The following is a 21,318-nucleotide window of genomic DNA, read 5'->3' as shown; positions in this document are numbered from 1 at the left end:
TTATTTTTTATTATTATTATTATTATTAATCGTTACTAATGATGGATATTAAGGTGTAGACAGGAACGTCCAGCTCTCTGAGGCTCAAATCCCCCCTGTTCAGAGGATGAAGCCTCATATCTGTGAGCACAGAGTCGAGTGAACGATCTTAGGAGTGCTTTCCACTGACTAAAGGCTCATTTAATAGATTAGCTGATCCAGGTTTGCTTGCTTTCCCTCTTTCTTGAACTTAGCATGTCGCTAAATCTGCCTGTTTTTCCCCCCCACCTGCTTTCAGAGCGCCACTTTACCACTCAGTGAGCTCCCACATGTTTTAGTGCTAACCTTCATTGTGATTACTTTAGAGCCATTCAGAGATGGGTATGCATAATTCTGCCGAAGCCGCAAAAATAACCCCTCCCATCTTTGCACTACCACCACCATGTTTGACAGTGCCAACAACTGAGGACAAATAAAAATAAACCATGGAACCATCCTTTGAAAACTGTAGTTTGTGTTCAGGCTGTCTTAGATTGCATTTTATGGTAGAAATGAGGGAAATCAGGTGGGACCAAATCAAAAGCGATGGGGACTTTTATGGGTATGTAATCTGACTGCTGCATGACGAATTTGTAGGTGGCTCTTTTTAGTAGTGGGACTTTTAACAGGGTTTAATTAAACCTTTAATAGCTTTTAATAATGTTTAATGAATGATATTCCAATAATGTTTATTGAAACGATTAAATTGTTTAAACACTGTTGGAATATTAATATTAATTAATAAAACGTTTAATTGATTCTATTTTAATATTTAATTTTAGTTTCATTAAATGCAGTTGTGTTAAAAGGGAAGTCCTTGAGAATTGGATTATGTATAAAATTTCAGTGAGACCTCCTCCCAAATGTTAGATACTTGTGTAGTTGAGCACAGTATCAGTCCTCATTCCCTTCCTTCAGGACATTAACTGTCCTCACTTCATGGGAATATAGTAATAAATGTAATATGGAGATGATGCTGTACAGAACATAGATACGTATGAATGAAATTATCACCACTGTAAGTGTCCCACTCTGAGCAGCACAATGCTCTGGCAGTGTTGGAGCTGAAAGAAGCACACAGGAAGTGAGTGATGCAGTGAAAGAGGAGACGTCAGCGCGAGAGTGCAGTGTAAATGGGAGAGCTCAGAGCTTTCATCTGCACTGTGCTCAAAGGCACAAGATTTCCCAAAGACTGCCAGCAGAACAAAACCTATTTGTTCCCAGAAAGAGGCCCTGTCTGTCTCTGTAGAATGGCCTGTGTAAGGCCAGTCATGTTCCCCAGCCACCCCCCGCTGCCTCCCCCTTTTTTTTACTGCACTTCTCACTATGGATGCATATCAGAACGCTGGTTTTGAAAGCATGTCCATGTAGAAGAGTTCTTTTCTTTCCCTCTCTTTCTTTAAGTGGCCACATCACACCCTGACCTGTGAAACCTTTAGAAACTTGGTGAGAAACCTTTACACTAGTATTTTTACTTTGTATATTAGAACAGCAGCTGCTTTCTTTCTCTTTCTCATACCACTGAGAGGATGATTATAATTGATTATATTTAGCTAATGTACTGATTCAGATCAGTAATAATACACATTTCCTTTCCATGTTAAAGCACATTTTAAAAGTCAAATAAAAAAGCAGACTAATCCACTAAAACTGCTGTTAAAATCTAAACTTTACACGTGATTGTGTGCTTTACGCTAACTCAGCTTTAGTGCAGTAGACAGTACAGGATCTGATTGGCTGCCAAGTCTTTCATATGATACATTTTTGCTGTTTTTCTGAAAGTAAGTGAACAGATCATGTCAAATATAACAATTTTCTTTATTTTATTTTACTGATGGTGCCATTACATAATGTTTTTTTTATATATATAATCATTATATTTATTTATTATTATTATTATTATTTTCCTCTTCTTTGCAATAGGGGGTATGCATTGACGTCACGTTCGCATTGGAACATGCCCCTTTTGTCGGACTCAGTGTCAAAGCGTTACCTGTGATTCATGGACATCAAGGTGTAGCCAGGAACGTCCAGCTCTCTGAGGCTCAAATCCCACCTGTTCAGATGATAAAGCCTCATATCTGCGAGCACAGAGTCGAGTGAATGGTCTTAGGAGTGTTTCCCACTGACTTCAGGCTCATTTAGTAGACTGACTGATCCAGGCTGATCCATACACATTTCCTTTCCATGTTAAACCACATTTCAGATCAGTCATATAACTGTGTTAATTGCTGTGGGTTTGTTAGAAGGGATGGGGAAATCATTTATTAGTTAATCGCCCGGTTCATGTATTTTGTTTATTTAATTTAACCCACGTTCGTTGTCCGCCCACAGCACTAGCAATGCTCCTGAGGGTAAGGACTCCACCACACCAGCTAACAGCTGGTGAGAGAGTGCCATCCCAGAGAGCGCCACCCAGTGAGAGCACGGCCAATTGTGCACTCTCAGACTCCGGCTGCTGATGGCAAAGCAGCTCGGAATTGGATATTGGCAGGGTACAGGCCGCTAACCCCTCAGAGCCCCTGATTGTAAATCGACAGTCATGAGTTTCAGGTTAGTCCAGAGTATTTACACACATTTTCATCAAAAAAAACAAAAACAGGGGCTCAGCGGTCCAGTACGCTGGCAGTAGGGCTCCGGGGGGTCGCAAGTTTAAATCCTGAGCAGGGCTGCTTTGTCATCAGTGGGCGGAGTCAGAGAGAGCACAGTTGGCCGTGCTCTCTCCGGGTGGGTAGATGGAGACTCTCTCCTCTCATCACTCTTAAACAAGGTTGGCCAGCACAGGCGTCTGCTGGCCGGTGCGGTGGTGCTGGGGACTTCCCAAGACAAGGGGCGCTACGAACAAGATGGGAAGAAAGGAAACATTTTTACAAACAAAAATAATAAATACAAATAAATAAATACATTAAAAGTGACTAAATATTAAAGATTCAAATGAGAACTCTGCTTTCAGTGAGTGAGGAGGTCAGTATTTAACTGGTTACTACTGTACTGTACAGTAAGGCCTTCTGTTTCCGGTCCTGAACTTCAGTTATCTTTACCTTCCCAGTCTGAATTCTCTGAATACCTCAGACAGACCGGGACAAACACAAGCAGACACACACACACACACACACACACACACACAGTCCGTCTGTGTAAGAAGATTACCCGCTGCTCCAGTGGTGTAGTGCAAGCTTGTGTGTGTCCCACGCTGTGCTCCTGTTAGAGCTCTGGCACAGGGCCAAATCATCACCCTCATCCTCTTCTTCCTCCTCCTCCTCATCCTCTCTCATCGTCATCTCTCACTCCCTGAGGACTTTCACTGCAGTACGACTCTCTCTCACTCTCTCTAATTCACATTCTCACTTTCCTTCACTCTCACTTTTTCTGTTGTCTCTCACTCTCTCGCTCTCTCACTCTAAAAGTCTCTCTCTCTCTCTCGCTCTCTCACTCTAAAAGTCTCTCTCTCTCTTGCTTTCGCTCTCTCTCTAATATTAATATACCACTGAGGAAACTGTCATTCATCTGGTATCTCCAGTGTACTGTTTGTGTTTTGAATGACTCCTAATAGAGAAGTAGTGTGTGTGTGTGTGTGTGTGTGTGTGTGTGTGTGTGTGTGTGTGTGTGTGTACACAGATTGCATTCCAGTGCAGATAAAGCTCTACATTAAACATCAAGCAGAATACTGAGAGCTGCTTTGTGTGCTAGCTGTGGTGGATATAATAGGCAGTCATTGTGGGCCAATGCTGACCTCTGAGCTCCAGAGCCATGATCTCACTTCCTCTCCTCGTTTCAGCTGCACTGTCAGCATCCCCCTACTGCTTAATGTCCAGCCTAGGAGACCGCTCTCAGAAGGGCTAGATTGTGAAAGCTTTTACCTTCATGCAAAATCTTTACCTGTTCGTTAAGAATAAAAAATGAAAGCTAGGACGAGCTGCATGAAGGTGGACGTCCGGTAGGAGCTGTTGTACACGCAGATATCGCAAGATCCTGATTGCACCTGCTTATACCCAGTTTCAGTATCAGTACAATGCTATAGCTGAGAAAGGCTTGTGGAACATAAGGGCTCACAGTAGTGTGATTCTCCGACATTAGATCTCCCTCGTTCTGCGGGCGAGTCCTCTGTTTTGCACTGCTTTATAAACGCTGCACTGCTCCATTCTGTATTTACAGACTCTCATTATAAGCTCGCCTGGTCCATTCACATCATCTCGGAGGTTCAGGAACGTATTCACATAATGACCAAGACCCCTGTGGTTTGTGGTTATTGCTTGCAACAAAGTGCACCTCAGTGGAGACCCCTAATCATGCCTTGTGGTTTAACACTTACACACAGTGTAAGTTCCCAGTCTAGCTTCCCACCCACCTACACTCATTGGCTGTTTTGTCAGAGAGGCCTACTATGAAGGAGTACCTTGTATGTTTATAATTATGGATTGTAACTCATCTGTTCCTAGAATTGATCAGCCCTGTCTGTCAGTGGAAACGGACCACTATAGGACCACCACTGATCAGATACTGTATCATTTCTAATGACTAAATGCATTAAAACCACATTAATTGTAAGATATGATCGGTTGATTGACATTTTCATGCCCACCAGTATGGCGGTATGCTATAGCTTAGTATGCTTGTTGGTTTGTCATTGATTGGAGGTGAAGTTAGGCTTGCTAGGAGTGGACAGCTCTGTTGCACTGTTGTTTGAGGTTGTGTGGACCAGCCCTGGAGACCCAGCTTATTGCACCAACCCATCTAAAAAAAACCTAAAACAAAACAAAGGCCATGAGCAAAAATAAAAATATGAATCTCCTGGGGACGTTTGAGAGCCACTGAATTACATGATGCTCTAGAACAACATCAGAGACATTATAAATGAGGTGACCAGCCATTGGTTGATACATGAATGGGATTCCTCGTAACGCTCTTAACATGGCATCGGTTTATGGATAAAGTCCCGCCATTTAGCAAAAGGGGCCATTTTGCTGGCTGGTGATGGATGAAGTCCTGCCCTAAAGCAATAAGACCAGTCAGCTTGCTGGTTATGCCGCATTCGGAGGAGGGTTGAGGTGCTAAGGTGGAAAGTCTGACCTTTAGTCTGGTCTGGACTGGAAATAACTACCTGGCGTAGCAAAGATGGCCTATAAGGGCTTTTCCAGCAACTGAACTGCTCTTGCTAACATCTCTAAAGAACATCATTAGGAAGAAATCATGTGATTGATATTAGTGTTGAACATATTAGGTAATGCATTACAGTAACCACATTTACCATGATTACAGTGAGTTAAGACAGCTCTGCAGTTTACCTGAACCCATGCTGGTTTCGCTGGTTTCACCTCGATAATGAAGAGACTGTCCCAGCCTTCTTTAATGACATTATATTTTGTGAATGAATGCTAACAGTAAATGCTAAACCAGCTAAATGCTAGCAGCAGGTAGTGAGCTGCCGATACCCCGGCAATATCAGGACGAACTGCTGGCTTTGTGATTCGGTTACAGACCAGAGACCTTCATCACTTCACTGCCTTACAAGGGACTGACTTGCTGCAGCCTTCGGTTTTGGCCTAGCCGGAGATTCTGGCTGTTTTTGCTGGTGAGTTTGGTTGTCTGTCGGAGTCGATCATTGATTTCTGTTAGTTTGAAGTGTCTGAACTGACCATTGGAACATCACCATTGAAAACAGTGGATGTTTGACACCTCTGCCTTAGACCGATATCCAGGCTGCTTTGCTTTATCTTCTCACCCTCCAGTAAATAATGGCAGGCTGCCTGCTGTGTTTGGAGGAACGTACTAATTTACAAACAGTAGAATTCCACAGCTTCTGTGTGTGTGAACATGTCCTTATGGTATAAACACAACTGCTTGATCTAATAGCTTTCCAGTTGTGCTTTTGGATTATATTAGTATTCTCTGATTTACCACTGTCTCTCATATCTCTAGTTCTCCCTCTCAGAATTGGACCTGTCCGCCTGTACCTTCTCCTGCAGCAGATCTTCTCTACGTCTTTCTTTTGTACTACATGCCATTTCTTCTCTTGTTGACCCGTTCCTCCGCTGCCCTGCCTTCTTGCCTGGCATTCTGAAGCCCAGCTTTGGTAAAGGGCAGTAATGCATATTTACATATTCATTCAAATAGAACAGGCTGTTCAACACCACGCTAAATGTCACACATGCCGCCTAATCGGCTTCTTCAGTCTGAAGAGGTGCACCAGCGTAGAGGAGGACAGAAAAGGGGACAGGAGATGCTACTGGATGAAAGAAAAAGGTGAAGAGAGCTTTAACAGCTGTGCAGACACATCCCCCATGTTTTATTATTTATTATATGTCTTTTATATTATTATATATTATATATACCATACGTCAAAATGTTTGTGGACACCCTTTCTAATGAATGCATTTAACTAATTCAAGTTGCATCCATTGCTGACAAAAATGTTCATAAACAAACACACACAAAGCCAATGGTGACTAAAGGACTGTCTGCGGCACCTAAATATTAAATATGAACCTGTTGCCACCATACCAAACCTGTCAGGCATGGGCTGGAGGGGTATAAAGCCCCCCAGCAATGAGCTGTGGAACAGTGGAAGAGCTGAGTTCTCTGGAATGATGGTTGGTGTTGAGGAGCTGGGAAGGATGAGGTGGGTTGGTGATCATCCATCATTCCCCTGTAGGTTTTGTATGTATTCAGGCTGGATCTTCATTCAGCTCAAACAGTGAAGATTGATACTGAATTATTGCATTTCCATCTATTCACCTGCCTCTACAACCAGCCCCTCATTCTGAATAACCCCACGATTACCCCACCTATGCAGTAAATACTTTGCACAGCACTGCTTCAAAACTGGCCAGTGTTTCTAACAGAGATGTGCAGGTTGCTTGTGGGAAAACATTAATCTTGCTCAGGTAAAAAAAAACAAAAAAAAACAATAAAATAAACAAATAATAATAATAATAATAATAGTAATAATTGCTGGCGACTCTTTTCCAGACAAGATGTTTAAATGATAAAGGACATTTTGGGCAGGTTTTGCTAGACAGAATCACGTTTCTGAAAGGGAGAATTGCTTTAGTGCTTTCTTCACCTTCACAGGAGCCTCTCTGTGTCTCTAAAGCGTAGACGTCCTCTGGGGACGCAGGGAAGGAAGGAAAGGGCCGGCTCTGATAGTGAAATAAGTGAGCAATAAAGATACGTTGATGTGCTGTTGACCTGCAGTCTCCATGGTGGTGTCCTCGTGCTCTGAGCTTTCTGAACCCTTTCAGAAAGCACATGTATCTCAGGAAGTGGGAAGATTATTTGAGCGTGATGTTTGACCTCACTGAAGATCTTGTTTCAGGAAATATAGACATAAGTTAGATGACAAAATGAGCTGACGTTAGATGCTTAAAATTGAATATCAAGGCCCTTTCCATGCATATATATATATATATATATATATATATATATATATATATATATATATATATATTTTTTTTTTTTTTTTTTTTTTCTCCCCCTCATCCACCTCCAGCAGTATCTGTACATCTCACAGTCCAAAAATGACTCTAAAACTGTTACATAAACCTGCAATGAAACCATATATTTCCAGGGTTATGCTGCCTGCCATCAGCAACCTGAGCCCAAGAGAGCATACTTGTCCTTGCTCTCTCTCTCTCTCTCTCTCTCTCTCCACACATCAGAGCTGGGTACCCAGCGCTTTCCTGCAAGTGGTTTGGTAGCCTGGTGACGTTTCAATCACTGGCAGTTTGAAAAAGAGGCGGTGACTGGTTGTGACGGAGGAGGCGTGTGTCAGTCCTCACCCTCCCAGTGTCGGGAACATTACATGTTACTTTAGGGAAAGACTACTAACTAAAATTTAAATAAATAAATAAAGGCTGTCAGCAAAGCAGGTGTCGCTAACACCTCACAAAGAAACAAAAAAATGGCCAAAGTAGACCTAAATACAGCTCAAAGCCAACCACATTTTCCACTAACAACTCAAACTAATAACCACTAAGGAAAAGCAACTAAAAATGATTGCTTGTTCACGAAAACCCCTCTCCACTGTGAGAACCCCTCTCCACTGTGAGAACCACTGTGAGAACCCCTCTCCACTGTGAGAACCCCTCTCCATTGTGAGAACCACTGTGAGAACCCCTCTCCATTGTGAGAACCACTGTGAGAACCTCTTTCCACTGTGAGAACCACTGTGAGAACCCCTCTCCACTGTGAGAACCCCTCTCCATTGTGAGAACCACTGTGAGAACCCCTCTCCATTGTGAGAACCACTGTGAGAACCCCTCTCCATTGTGAGAACCACTGTGAGAACCTCTTTCCACTGTGAGAACCACTGTGAGAACCCCTTTCCACTGTGAGAACCACCGTGAGAACCCCTCTCCACTGTGAGAACCACTGTGAGAACCTCTTTCCACTGTGAGAACCACTGTGAGAACCCCTCTCCACTGTGAGAACCCCTCTCCACTATGAGAATCCCTTATCACTGTGAAAACCACTGGGAGAACCCCTCCCCACTATGAGAACCCCTCTCCACTGGGAGAACCCCTCTCCACTGTCGGTGAGAGAGACATGAGCTCTAACCATGTCTTGTTTAACGAATCTCATGAATGTATTTGAACCTTGATTTAGTTTCAAAGCCAGATATTTATATCCAAAACATTTCACAAACAGTGTGATATCGGTTGATTGCATTCGAGCTTCCTCAGCACTGTTAGCTGCGCGAGCTATTAAGGGGCTTATCACAGGAATAATGTTGTGGGTCAGGTCTGGTGTCATCACAACAGCGTTATTTTGAACTCGTCCAGCCCTGCTCATGGTGCCTGCAGACGCTTTCACTCGTGTCTGTGTATCAAGTAGCGCTAATTGCCTGTAAACTATTTGAACTCTGGGCTGGTGTGAAACACAGCATGGGTGGTCTTTAGCTTTCCCACACACCCTCTTGATGTCAGCATTGCTGTGTCCACTAAAGGACAGTGTCCATTCCTAGCATGGCTATTCTTACCTAGTTACCTGAGATGCCTTAATCCTACATGTTGGGTTTTCTACCCACCTACCAACCAACCTAAATAAATATAATATAATTATTAATTTAACCTCATTCACACCCTGTTTACTCCTGTACTAATATATATTTATATATATTTATAACACTTAAGGGCTATATCTGGATCAGGCCAAGTGTAAACACACCCAAGACTCATTTAAACCAGGTACGCGTCCCCGAGACCCATTCCACTACCAAAACCCCTCCCAGTACAAACGACACACCAGTCGCATCATTTGACCTTCTGCCAGCCGGACTGTTATCCTGCTAACTAAGCTAATGCTAACCAGCTTCTCTCTCCTGATCCAGAGCAGTTTAGCAATAATGATTTAAACCCCGTCTGTGGAGAGAAAACAGTCAGCCATGGTATCCAAAGGAGGTCATTTTGTGCGAGGTAGTGTTTTGCATTCAGAGACACTCTCTCTCTAGTATCAGAGCATTACACTCATCACGGGGTCAGCAGTGAAAACATTCATTAAGCCTCGTGTGTAAAGCTGTGAAAGCAAGCCTATTTACCTTCAGTCAGTCAGCCTAGCATTTTTCACCAACCGCACCGTACACTCCCCTACCAAGCTGTATCCTGTCTGTATTAGCCAGAACCCTAGCTACGTCTACAGCACTCAGACAGAGGATAATTATATCAACAATCATTTTAGGCCACGCGAGCATCACTGCTGCACGGAGAAGCTGCGGTGAGGTTGACTTACACTGGTGCTCGTTTTGATGAATGTGGAGCATTAATTCAGCTCTGTAATTCAGTGCTTCCTGGGTCCTTTTGCCAAGATTGGCCTTGTCCTTGTGACTAGCAAAGGTAATGTCCACCTGCATCTTCACCCCATGGTCCAGATCAGCTTTGATATGTGTTAAAATGTGTAAACTCTGTTATAACTATGTTATAAACTCTTATGTATTTTGCCATGAGTGCTTATGAGTCATTTTACAGTCATTATTATAAATACGTAGGTGTTACCCAGTATGTTCCTTACTGTGGCTGACCGAACTGACCGAGCTTTTCCATCCAACGATGTTTCAAAGTGAGGTCAACTGAGTAGACCACCTGTGATAATGCAAGACTTTACCAGCGTACGACCCCCTAAGGCTAAAACTATGTGCTAGCTTGCCTGCTAGACTTCCATTGTAACGTTGTGTTCGGCTAACTTAATTACTTCAGTAATGCTAAACGTGTACATGTCGGCTGTGTTTATTCTTATCCCGTTTAAAATAGTCTAGATCTGGGCGTCGACTTATTGAAGTGGAACGTCTTGCTTGCTGTTTAGTAGTTGGCCATGTAAGAGCTGAGTGTTCATGTCCTGGACAAGCACTGCAGCAGTGCCTCCCAGACACACCCCAGGTTCAGTGCTGCGAATAGAAGATAGGCGTTATGCATATATTTTTTCGTGTGCTGTACTTCCACATGAAAAGACAGACCTGCGAAATGACAAAGGCAAAACAAACAGGGGGGAAAAACACTGACAGAAAATAGTGTGTGTGATTCATGTGTGTGTGACTTTCTGATAGATCTGCAGGCTTGAAATGATTTCTCAATCACAAGTTAGAAAACTGTCAAGGGTAAACAAATGCATCATGCTCATTAACGCATGACCTTTTATCAGCAGAGTAAAGCAACTCATTAGACTATTTATCCATTTGGAAAAAAGGGATGTCTGTACATCTGGCTTACAAGCAGAGACAATTAGCCAGCAGCACGGCGTAAATGCTGTGTGGATGCCCACGTGCCACAGCTTATGCCAAGCAGGGAGTATCAATCCAGCATTTGTGAGCTTCAGTATTTTGGAGGCTGTGTTTGGGGCCGTGACTATAACCATCAGTTATTTACCATGTAATATCATATTACCTCTGTATTCAAAAATAAGTTGGGCAGGTTTTCAAAATTATGATGTGTCCTGTGTCCATCTAACACCCGACTAAATAATCGTGCTCATTCATTCATGCAAAGTTCATAAAGCCACAGGATGGGGGCGCTGTGTAAGCTGACTGATGAAAGACAAAGCAAGCAAACCTGGATGAGTCTGAAAACAGTGGAAAACTCTCCTAAGAGCATTCACTCACACAGAACCGGTCTCTGATTTCTTCTTACTTCACCCTTCCAGACACGAGGTTTTATCATCAGTGCTCATATCAGTCAGTCAACAACATCTTCTGATTCAGAGCAGTTGTCAGATTGATGCTTTAACATTTATTAAATGATATATTTAAAGTGTACATGTTGTTCCCTGAGTCTGAGAGCAAGCTGAACTTTGTATTTGATTGATTTTCGGGTTTAAAATAAAGCATAAAAATATTGTTTGGAAGCCATGTTACCGCAGGACCATCTGCAATACTTGCGCAGCACTACCGTATACAGCGGGTACTGGTTTGAGAGAGAAAAGTGGATACTGCCCAACCCTCGCTGCACTTTAGGACGTGGGTTGGTATTGAGACCGGTAAGCAAGGCTTTATATTATTGCGGTAAAGCAACCATTGGCATTTACCCAGAGTTTTGGGGCTAAGACATCTCTTTCGATGAGGAATCACAAAGCACAAAGCGAGTGATCATATTCTCACCGCAGTTTAGACGACCGTCTTCCTTCACAAGCACTCCGCCAGCTCTGTTCTCACTCGTTTATATCATGCAGATATTAGTAGGAATTGTGCTGAACTGGCCTGAAAGCATCGTACCACAAAATTATTCTTGAATGGTCGACGTAGCCTCACACTGATCTCTCTCTCTCTCTGCCAGTTAAGATGATGCTTTTGAGAAACTGGGCCATGAAGTGAACATTGTGAGCGATTCTGTTCTGTGAATCAGTCTTTTTCAATGGTTCAGGTCATAGAGCATGTTTTAAATCCACACTCGCCAGCAATAACCTGAAACGTGAAACCTGAAGGGCATCCAGTGGTTTGTAATTAGTGGTAGAAACTGATATGGGCCAGTAATCATATGGCAGCTTTGTCATGCAGATGAGCAGTGAATCAGATTATGAAAGGTGCCAGAAATAGCTCAGACCTTTCCAATTAGCCAGGGTATTGTGTTATGGTTACGGTGCACGGTTATGGGTTGACTTGAGTTGGTATACATTAAAAACTCAATAAACATGAGATGTATGAGGTCCAGGTCCACAGCTTAATTATGGTTTAACTGTTAAATGTTTTTCTTAGTAAAAATGCTTATTTGCTTAATGCTTATTTCCCGGTGCTAATATTGCCCCTTTTCTCCCACCAGAAATTAGGTTTTAACCCTTATTCTGCTTTAGCACTACACTTAGGAATGAAGGGATTGACAGCCTTGGCTGAAAGAGCATGAGACCCTTTCTGTTCATTACATGGAGTAGCAGAACGTCCATGAACTGCACTTACAGAACTGCAGTACAGTTGGAGCATCCCACTTATTGGACAAACTGGGAATCCAGAGGGGAAATCTGCTCTGCTTCTGCGCTGGAAGCTCAATGAAGACGGTCTGAGACACTGAAGCTTGATCTGGGAAAAGGTGTCAAATAATATAAAGTTGAGTATACTCAAATATCCTGATGTGGGCATTTTTTAAGTGTGGTTTTAGTGGACACTGTTATTCTACAATGCAACGCAAAACAGAAATGGTGGAGCCACTAATATTTGGAAAAAGTAGACTTGGAAAATGTTCGAGCGGAGAACTTACAGGGATGCATGTTAGCATAGCAACACATCATCACTTCCTGTTAGTACAAAATAGGTTAATACTTCAATATTTTGTATACTGACCTGCCTACCCTGCACTGTTAAGATTAGTGTATAGAATATACAGTCAAGCCAAAAGTCTGCACACCCCTTACACCTTCTCCAGGTTTTATTAGGTTGCGGACTTATTCTACAATAGATCGGATCAAGTTTGCCTCAAACATCAACAAATATCTACACATAATAATTACAATAATAAAACAATAATTACAAACATATGCAGTTTTATTTTACTGACAAAAAAATAGGTGTTAGGGTTTACATATCAGTGCATACCCTTAGCCTTAATACTTGGTTGATGCACCTTACAGCTTCAATGCATCTTCAATGGAAGCAGTCATATGAAAGGGTGGCAAAACTTGTGTATATGATATTTTACACTTACATTTATAATATATATGATTATATTAGACACAAATGTCTAATTTATTTATTTCTATTTTGTGCAGAGTTTGTGACACAAAATGAACTTAATCTATTGTAGAATAAGTCTGTAACGTAATAAAAGGTAAAGGAGTGTGCAGACTTTCCAGCTTGACTGTACCTTATAGCATTAGTGTATAATACTCAATTGGGACGCAGCCACAGTATTTAAAAAAGGACTGTTTACACTTACAGTGTATCTCATGGTCTACATACAGGTGACCTCTTGTCTAGTGGACGTCATATTAATGAAGCTTTATGGGCAATTATCATTTACGGAGAGACAAATGGAAAGGACACGTGTGGGGGACTGCTTTTCCTCTGAGAGTAACCTTGGACTCATGCAGAGAATCGAGTGTGGCTGATTGCTGGCGGGAAACACTCATCAGTTTGAGGACTGACCTTGGCGTGACATGATGGCACTTTACCTCAGGAGGCTCTTCGTAAAGGGCCAGGTGGTGGATGGAGACTGGCTCGTCTCACCCAAGCAGCTGGTCCTACCAGCTCTGTGTTGCTGTGTGTGGGTAGTGTTAAGCTAGCGCCACATAGCCTCTATTTACCACTGCTGGTGAGCCGGCTCAATGCCTTGTGAACCCAGTCTATCAATATTGTTTCCATGACTTATCAATTTATCATTAAGGGGAGGTTTAAAGGTTTATGACTCCATACATGTCCATTCAAAAACCACAGCATTCACATCATGGTTGACCGTCCAACCAGCTCGCTCGACTAGACAGCGCTTTAATGAGTTTGACGTTCCATTTGCTGAGAGCACTTTAGCCTACTGACCACCCATGACCTGATCCAATTGTCCCTTGTTATTAATTCATTTGAGATGGACATCTCTGGTCACCCAGAAAATGTGTCTTTATCGTTACAGACGTGCTCATCAGGGCATAGAAATGTGTGTGTGCTGCTGGGACCAGCTTGAAGAAATGGTTCTGTCCTGTCCTGCTGGCCATCTGCTAGTGAAGTGCCTTCCTTTTGTACTCTTGAAAGTGATGAGATCTGATCAGACGGCTCATTTCGTCAACCCAAATACAACAGTGTGATTCGAAGCACATCCTGCCCCGTGCCCTCTGCTGCCACACCGCATAATCTTTTAAATATTGTGTGCCTCTAGTGGAGGAGGCTGGCTGAAGCCACTGCTGGATCAAACACTAGACCAGACCTGTCTGTCTAGACAGCACACACATAATCGCCTTAATTCCTCCAGGAAGCAAGGAGCCAGTAGTGTGTGTGAAATGCATCAGCACGCCTAGCTCCAGTTCTAGAGTCAGGAGGTGTTTCTCTGTTTGCAGGGGATTCTGGCTTGTATTTTGCACTGTACTCTAGAAAACTGTCAACTGTGGTCCTGAAGGGACAGCGCAGTTTGGGGAGTTCCTTGCGCGGTCACCTGCTTTGACACATCGGTTAATTACCTGTTTTAGTGGGCGTCTGGTCCACCACCCCCCCACCCCACCCCCCCTTTCATAGTACTGCTGCCTTTTCCCACTTTTCCTATTTATATCTGCTCTTTTTATATTCTATAATTTTATTTATTCAATAATTGCTCTTTGGGTGTAACTGGGACCCTGAGATCACAGTTTCGTTCCACCTCATGTACCATATGTGATGCGAATGACAGTTCTAATAAATGATCCTTTATCCTTTATCTATAGTCACTTCTTCTGTGTTTCTCAAATCAGATCTGATTGGCTGACTGACCGTTATTTACGCATGATCAGATCATCAGATGTGTGTGTCTGGACATCACATACCCATCTGCATGGGTTGCTTGGTTGCTTTAGTAGTGTCTAAGCTTATAGGCATCTTGAATTTTTAGTCTATTCTAACTAGCTGAGGTTTTTCTTGGGTAAACAGCGAAGCTCTTTTGTAAGTCGCTCTGGAGAAGAGTGTCTGCTAAATGCAGTAAATGTAGATGTAAATGTTAATGTAGTCCACTTACGCATCAGTAACTACCTGCGTGAGTGAGGCAATCTGAATGTAATCACAGTTCAAACCGCCTCCACATTTCATGAGGTTTGTGGCTGTCCAGACTGTTAAAAGTCAATCTGGGTATAAGCTAGATTGGCCAGAAATCAGGTTTGCGCTGGCAGTCTGAACTGTAACAGGAAAAGAAACTAAAATCAGGGATGAGTCTCTGCCACACACTCACTCTCTCAAATGTTAAACTCACTGATTGTGTTTGGTTTGGGTTTCAAATTGAGCTCTTCCAGGGCCTGATCGAGGTCTGGTCATTGCCAGTGCAGAGCTACTGTTTATCTGTTTGGTCCAATGAATGAACCGTTGAACCGCTCAGCCGTCTAAAGGTAGTCGTTTCAGTTTTGGTCCTGGAGGGCTAGTATCCAGCACATGCTGGTGATTTCCCAGCTTAACTGGGACCAGCTAATGAACCACAGACAGGAAGCACTGCACTGATAACTACTCTGATAACCCTCCAACTCAAGTTTATCGGCCATAACATTACATTTACATACAGGTAAACTGAATTACCTTGTCCAGTGGTACCTGGAAGGTGATGTGCTGAAAGCAGGGCAGTGGCTAGACGACTGGGTCAGAGCATCTGGACCCAGAATAGGCAGTGGTCAGTCCCTACCAAAAGTGCTCCAAGGAAGCACTGAGCCAGTGAACCGACAAGGGTGAAGGGTCATGGGTGGCCAGGGTTCGCTGATTCGATCCATGGAGGTCCCACCTCACCACTTACAGGACTTTAAGGATCTGCTGCTAACGTCTTGGTGCCATATAGCACAGGACGCCTTCAGAGGATCTGGCAGAGTCCATGTCCATGCCTGTTGATGTGGTGTAACTCCACCCTCAGCTCTCATTGGCTATTTTCACACTACCAGATTTAGAGTCGTTGACAGGTCCGGATATTAAACCCATAGATATTTGTCGGCAGTTTGTGAAGCATCGGCGTTCAGTCTGTAAGCTGTCTGATCGCGTCTTTTAGCATTTCGAGTGCCCGAGCAAACGGCAGTTTGCCTCCAAATACACTTGAAATTTTCACTTGTATAAAAGAAATGTCAGGTGGAAACACGCCCAGGATCACTCAAACTACATTCGGAGGTGGTCAGAGACTGGTCTCGACCGCATTTCAGTATAAATGTGATCGGATACGGTTAGACGAGGCGACAAAGGTCTGACGGGGGAAATCAAAAAATAAAAATATAAAAGGAGGAATACTTAGTTATACTGGGTCCTCACTCTCTCTCTCTATCTCCCTTGTTCTCTTTCACTGTGTGTGTGTGTGTGTGTGTGTGTGTTTTGCTGGTGTATAATCAACAGTGTGTCGCAGTGTGTTCCCCCTGTGGTTTAAATAGTCCTTCTCATTGTCTGATAGAGCTGTTAAGGAAACGCGAGAACCATCCAATGTTCCACAGTTTCTCTAAAGTCTTCACAGTCTCCTGAATTCGGACCACCTTGATGAGAAACCATCAGTTACGGGACATAAAACGGAGATTAATGTAACGAACATGCTGATGAGTTTTTGTTTTTTTTTACAGTTTGAAGGAAAGTGAAATCGGATCTCATCTGATCACACTGGAGAAGCATGTGTATAAACAGAATCCGGCCTAAGTAAAGATACTGGATCCTGGATACGAATGATATTGATATTAATATTAATGTCTCAGACAGACTCATAAGACCTGGACTGACTCCGTCCTCAGTCTGAATGTTTAGGCATCATCTACTACGGCTTTGAGGTCTGTGTTTAAAACCGCACAGTTCCAGTAGACTGCTGAGTGTTCTACGCCGTGTCGCATGGCCTGTAGCCTCTCTTTCTTGAATCGAGGGGTGTGTAAGACTTTTTAAACATATCTAAACAGTGCCTTACGATCATATATCTTAGTGAGAGGGAACAGCTCCTGTTACCACCTACGATAACTGTGCTGAGAGCTCCAGGGTGCTCAGAATTGCCCGAACTTGATTAAAACGATCATTAACTCTCCTTGATCTTGCGAGCCCTTCTGCTTCACTGAGGCTTTTCTGCTGCTTTGTTTGGGAGGTCAAGCGCTTATTTCAGGACGCTGCTTCTCACCTGCTCCACTGCTGAGGACTGTTCTTTGAAGCTCAGCTCCGCTCTCTTCTCCTCCCGCTGCTTCTCTCCCTCCCGCCCTGTGTTCTTCCCCGCAGGCATCGCCGCAGCCAGCGCCCTTATTGATACCTCACAGCAGAAGCCAGGGGACTTCAAAGATAAGGGCTTGGGCATGAGGAGTCGCGAACAGCAGCGTGTTCGGCACCAGGGCACTTGCGTTTGAACCACCCGGCTGACCTGGACAGACTGCGGCCTCAGATCCTGCCCTGTTTGTTTACTGTCTTTTTTTTTTTCTCTCTCCACCTGCCTCCCAATTTCCTCCTCCTCCTTCTTTCTCCACCACTTTAAGGAAGACCTTGAAGTGTAAATGACAGCGGGGCACTGTGTCATTAGTAGTCTGAATTGTACTTCTTTTAAATCCCATGCTCCACAGTGCAGCGCATGCACGCCCTCCTCAAAGCCTCTCCAGATGACAGCTGTGTTTCTTTTCTTTTTTTTTTTTTTAACACTCCCAACAATGCGGGGCTCTAAACGGTTGTTGGCTTGGACGTACAGTTATAGGAGGCAACAACTTTTGAAAGTTTTTTTGGAGACCCTGTAGCTGCTCTGTACACTGTCTTGTATAATTCTGCCTGAATGGACCAATAGAAATGCTCAAAATGACTGGGAATAAACTCTTGTTTATCGCTAACTTCCATTCAGAGTTCAGAACTGTTTTGCCTTCTCCTGTAAAGTCACCTTTTTAGAGACTCATGTTTTTCACTGGACAGTGCCGATATGCTGGATGTTTGTTTGACCCACAGACTAACACAGTTAGATCAGGCTGCACATTTATAGAGTCCAGTGTGATCAAACTTATCTTTCTATTATTTATATCATTGTCATTTTCTCTCTCTCTCGGTAGAGACCAACCCTACATTATCAATTTCTCTGGTTTTACTATTTACAGGCAGTGTGTTTAAGGGAAATTAACATTTGCTTTGAATTTGAAAACCAACATGGACAACTTGGACTCCACAAGACCTCTGAAGGTGGCCTGTGGTGTCTGGCAACAAGACGAGACGTTAGCAGCGGATCCTTTAAGTCCTGTAAGTTATGAGGTGGGGCCTCCATGAGCACCATGACTCTGTAGCTGGTTCAGCGTTTGTCTTTGCTTGGGGCAGTTTTGTTAGGTACTGACCACTGCATATCGGCTGTCCCCTAAATTCCAAATAAAAATCTTTGCTATTTAGAGCATTTATTTATTCGCAGAAATATAATAATTTGCAGAAACTGCTCAAATAATGCAGAGAAATGATTATAATAATTAATGAAGCATGAAGTTATTATTTAGATTTAAACACAGTAGTAATATCTGAACTTTGAGAGCTTTCAGAAATCACTATGGTGAAATAATAACCTCGACAGCCAATCACAGCTCTCATGTCTCAGCAGGCTCTCCACTGGTCTTTCACATTGCTGTTGGGACTTTTTGCCGTTCATAGTCTGCAAATTCAGCTAACTCAGCTCTGTTTGATGAAATTCCTGGAATAAAACAGCTGCCGAACACATAGAGATGCTAATTTAAGAAAAAATAAATGTGATCTCTTTATTTTTTCCAGAGCTGTATGTGCACTTAAAATTACTATATAAAAAAATAAGCAGCAAATACAGTGTCCGATGTTTTTCAAAATACAGTGTTAAACGTTTTGGCCGTGTCATCCAGCCCTAGAATTTTGGTTTGCTGTATCCACCAAACGTTACTGCTAAAAACATGACTTTTAAATAACGTCAGAATAAAAATAAAGGAAGGACACGACAAAGTGTCAAAATAGGTTTACAGAAGAGGTTGTTTCCTTGGCTTCTGCTCAACATGATGCCCTATTTTTGTCTTTGTGTTACTTGTGTGTGTGTGTGTGTGTGTGTGTGTGTGTTATTTCTATCTGCTGAATTCAGTGCAATGTTCAGTTGTAAAACCAGCCTGTCAGCTCTTTTGCTGTGGCCCTTGGGCAGTGTTAGCAGAATGATTGTCCACTGCAGGGCTATGAAGCGTCTCTTGTCTTTAGTGTCTGTGTTTGTGGATCATTTGAGCGCTGGACTTGTTTATTCTTGTTTATTCTACGCTGTGATCACTGCGGATGACTTGATTTTTGATGTTTATAAATTTTTCCCACTCGTGTTGCAACAGTTGTTAATAATTTGGGAAGGAATGAGTGGAAGGCACTTTAACGTTGGGTCATTTTTTGTTGTTATTTTGATAATATTATTTCAAGCAATACAAAATTGTAGCTGCACTTAATTCTCTCTTAATTATGCCATTTAAAGGTCAGAACATGTGTCAGGTGATGTTTCTTCACCAAGCAGCGGTGCCATCTACGTTATTTATACAGGCCAGCTAAACCAATACGATCTCAGAACTCAGAGCCCGGTTGTTGTACAGTAGACTTTCCAGTTGAGCAAAGTGCTTCTGTTGCTTTGATGCTTTACTGTTTCCACAGGTGTTCAGAAGTGCTGTGTGTTTGCGGTGGGAGAATACGAGCCCTCCAGCGTGAGTCCGTCTGGATAACCTGCTCTGTTACTTTGCTCTGTTATTGCACACAGCTGTTTAAATGTTCTGCAGACTGGAAAGGTGCTTGGATCATTTTTCAGCAAGTTCACCATCTGAAGAGAAGCTCCCGGTTTCAGCTTACGGGCACATGAGCGTGTGGCCATTTGCTGTGTTGTTCTGGTGATTTGAGCTGAGCAACTGGTGTTGCACATAAGCAGTAATGGTCAGCCTCTCTCTCTCTCTTACTCTGTCCATGCCTGGATGCATATACACACCTTATGTGCTGCAGCCAGGTTCCAGTTATTGGTGCCGTCATTTCCATCTTCTAGCTCCGTCTAGGCACCAGGATGGAACTGCTGGGCCACAGAGAGCCTCTCACTCTCTTACTAGGACACTATGAGCCTGTGGATAAATGACACTAGACTTGATAACCTTTAGTCATGAAACACTCCCTTAAAATCCCTAATCTAGAGACAGATCCTCGACCTGCTTGCACAGCTGTAGTTCACTACATGATTATATGGGTTTGTAGCTCAGTGCATTCAAGACAAGCAGCTGCTTCAGCCTGGACCTGTGGGTGGTTTGTTTTTATTTATACAGCCATAATATTAAGACCACTCATGACATGCTTAATATTGTGTAGGTTCCCAAACAGATCTGACCTTTCCAGGCATGGACTCTACAAGACCTCTGAAGGTGGCCTGTGGTATCTGGCACCAAGACGAGACGTTAGCAGCAGATCCTTTAAGTCCTGTAAGTTATGAGGTGGGGCCTCCATGAGCACCATGACTCCTGCATTTGACCATTTGACCACTGCATATCGGCTACACCTCACAAGACCTGCCTGATGTTCTGGTGATGTTCTGAGCCAGCCATCATCCAGCCATCATAGTCTGGCTCAGATTCTTTAGCTTGCTGTGTTTTACGTGTATAGCTCCTGCACAGGGGAGCGACTGTGTAAGAATTGTAATCAGTGAGTTTTTAATGAACTCTGCCTAACATGGCATGTTTTCTTTGTCATTTGCCGTTCACGAGACCGTAGCATTGTGACTGGTGACTCACGGCCCTCCTCTGCCCATTGTGTTTGAATACCCCCGCTCACTCGACCTCTGCACGGAAGACGGATGGACTTTCCAGACTTCAATCTTTATACCATTATGTTCCACTTATGTCTGGTAATTGTCCTCATCCGATGGAGAATGATCAAGCAGACTACAAAGCCCGGAGTTGTTTCGGGGGTCACGTACACCCACATCGTGAGAAGAATGGCTCTACAGTTAGCGCGTGTGCACGCTGTTCTTCTGTGCCTAGCACAATAACCTCCGTCACCAACTGTGAAAGGCTGAACTTTGTGTTTCTCGACCCAAGAAAACAATGAGACGCATGCACTCCACCCTTTACGCTGCTACACCACATCGCGCCGGTCATCGCAGTCATGAGTAAGACTGAAAAGCTTGATGGTTCTCTTGTCATTTTCTGTGCCCTGAGCAAAAGCTGCCCTTGTACACGGTTTGAGGACCAGCTATACGCCATATCCGAACCTCTTCTATTGTTAGAAAGCAGAAACCGGAGCTCAGA

The 21,318-nt window shown here is 43.2% G+C and overlaps 1 protein-coding gene across 3 annotated transcripts in view; it reads left to right on the top strand.

The window, feature by feature from the left end:
• The window catches only part of atrnl1a (attractin-like 1a), a 286,426-nt gene extending 268,966 nt beyond the window's left edge, over window positions 1–17,460 (top strand). For 2 of the 3 annotated variants that reach the window (XM_072677372.1, XM_072677371.1), the window contains exon 29: window positions 17,312–17,460. In XM_072677372.1, the coding sequence (XP_072533473.1) occupies window positions 17,312–17,389 (78 nt within the window). In that variant the 3' untranslated portion in view covers window positions 17,390–17,460. Of the gene's footprint in view, window positions 1–16,680; window positions 16,727–17,311 lie in introns of those variants that run through there. The other variant, XM_072677373.1, reaches the window with a different exon arrangement.
• Window positions 17,461–21,318: the final 3,858 nt, after the last annotated feature.

Source organism: Salminus brasiliensis, chromosome 4, assembly GCF_030463535.1.
Source record: "Salminus brasiliensis chromosome 4, fSalBra1.hap2, whole genome shotgun sequence".
Lineage (NCBI taxonomy): Eukaryota > Metazoa > Chordata > Actinopteri > Characiformes > Bryconidae > Salminus > Salminus brasiliensis.
This window is presented reverse-complemented; position numbering and strand designations above follow the sequence as displayed.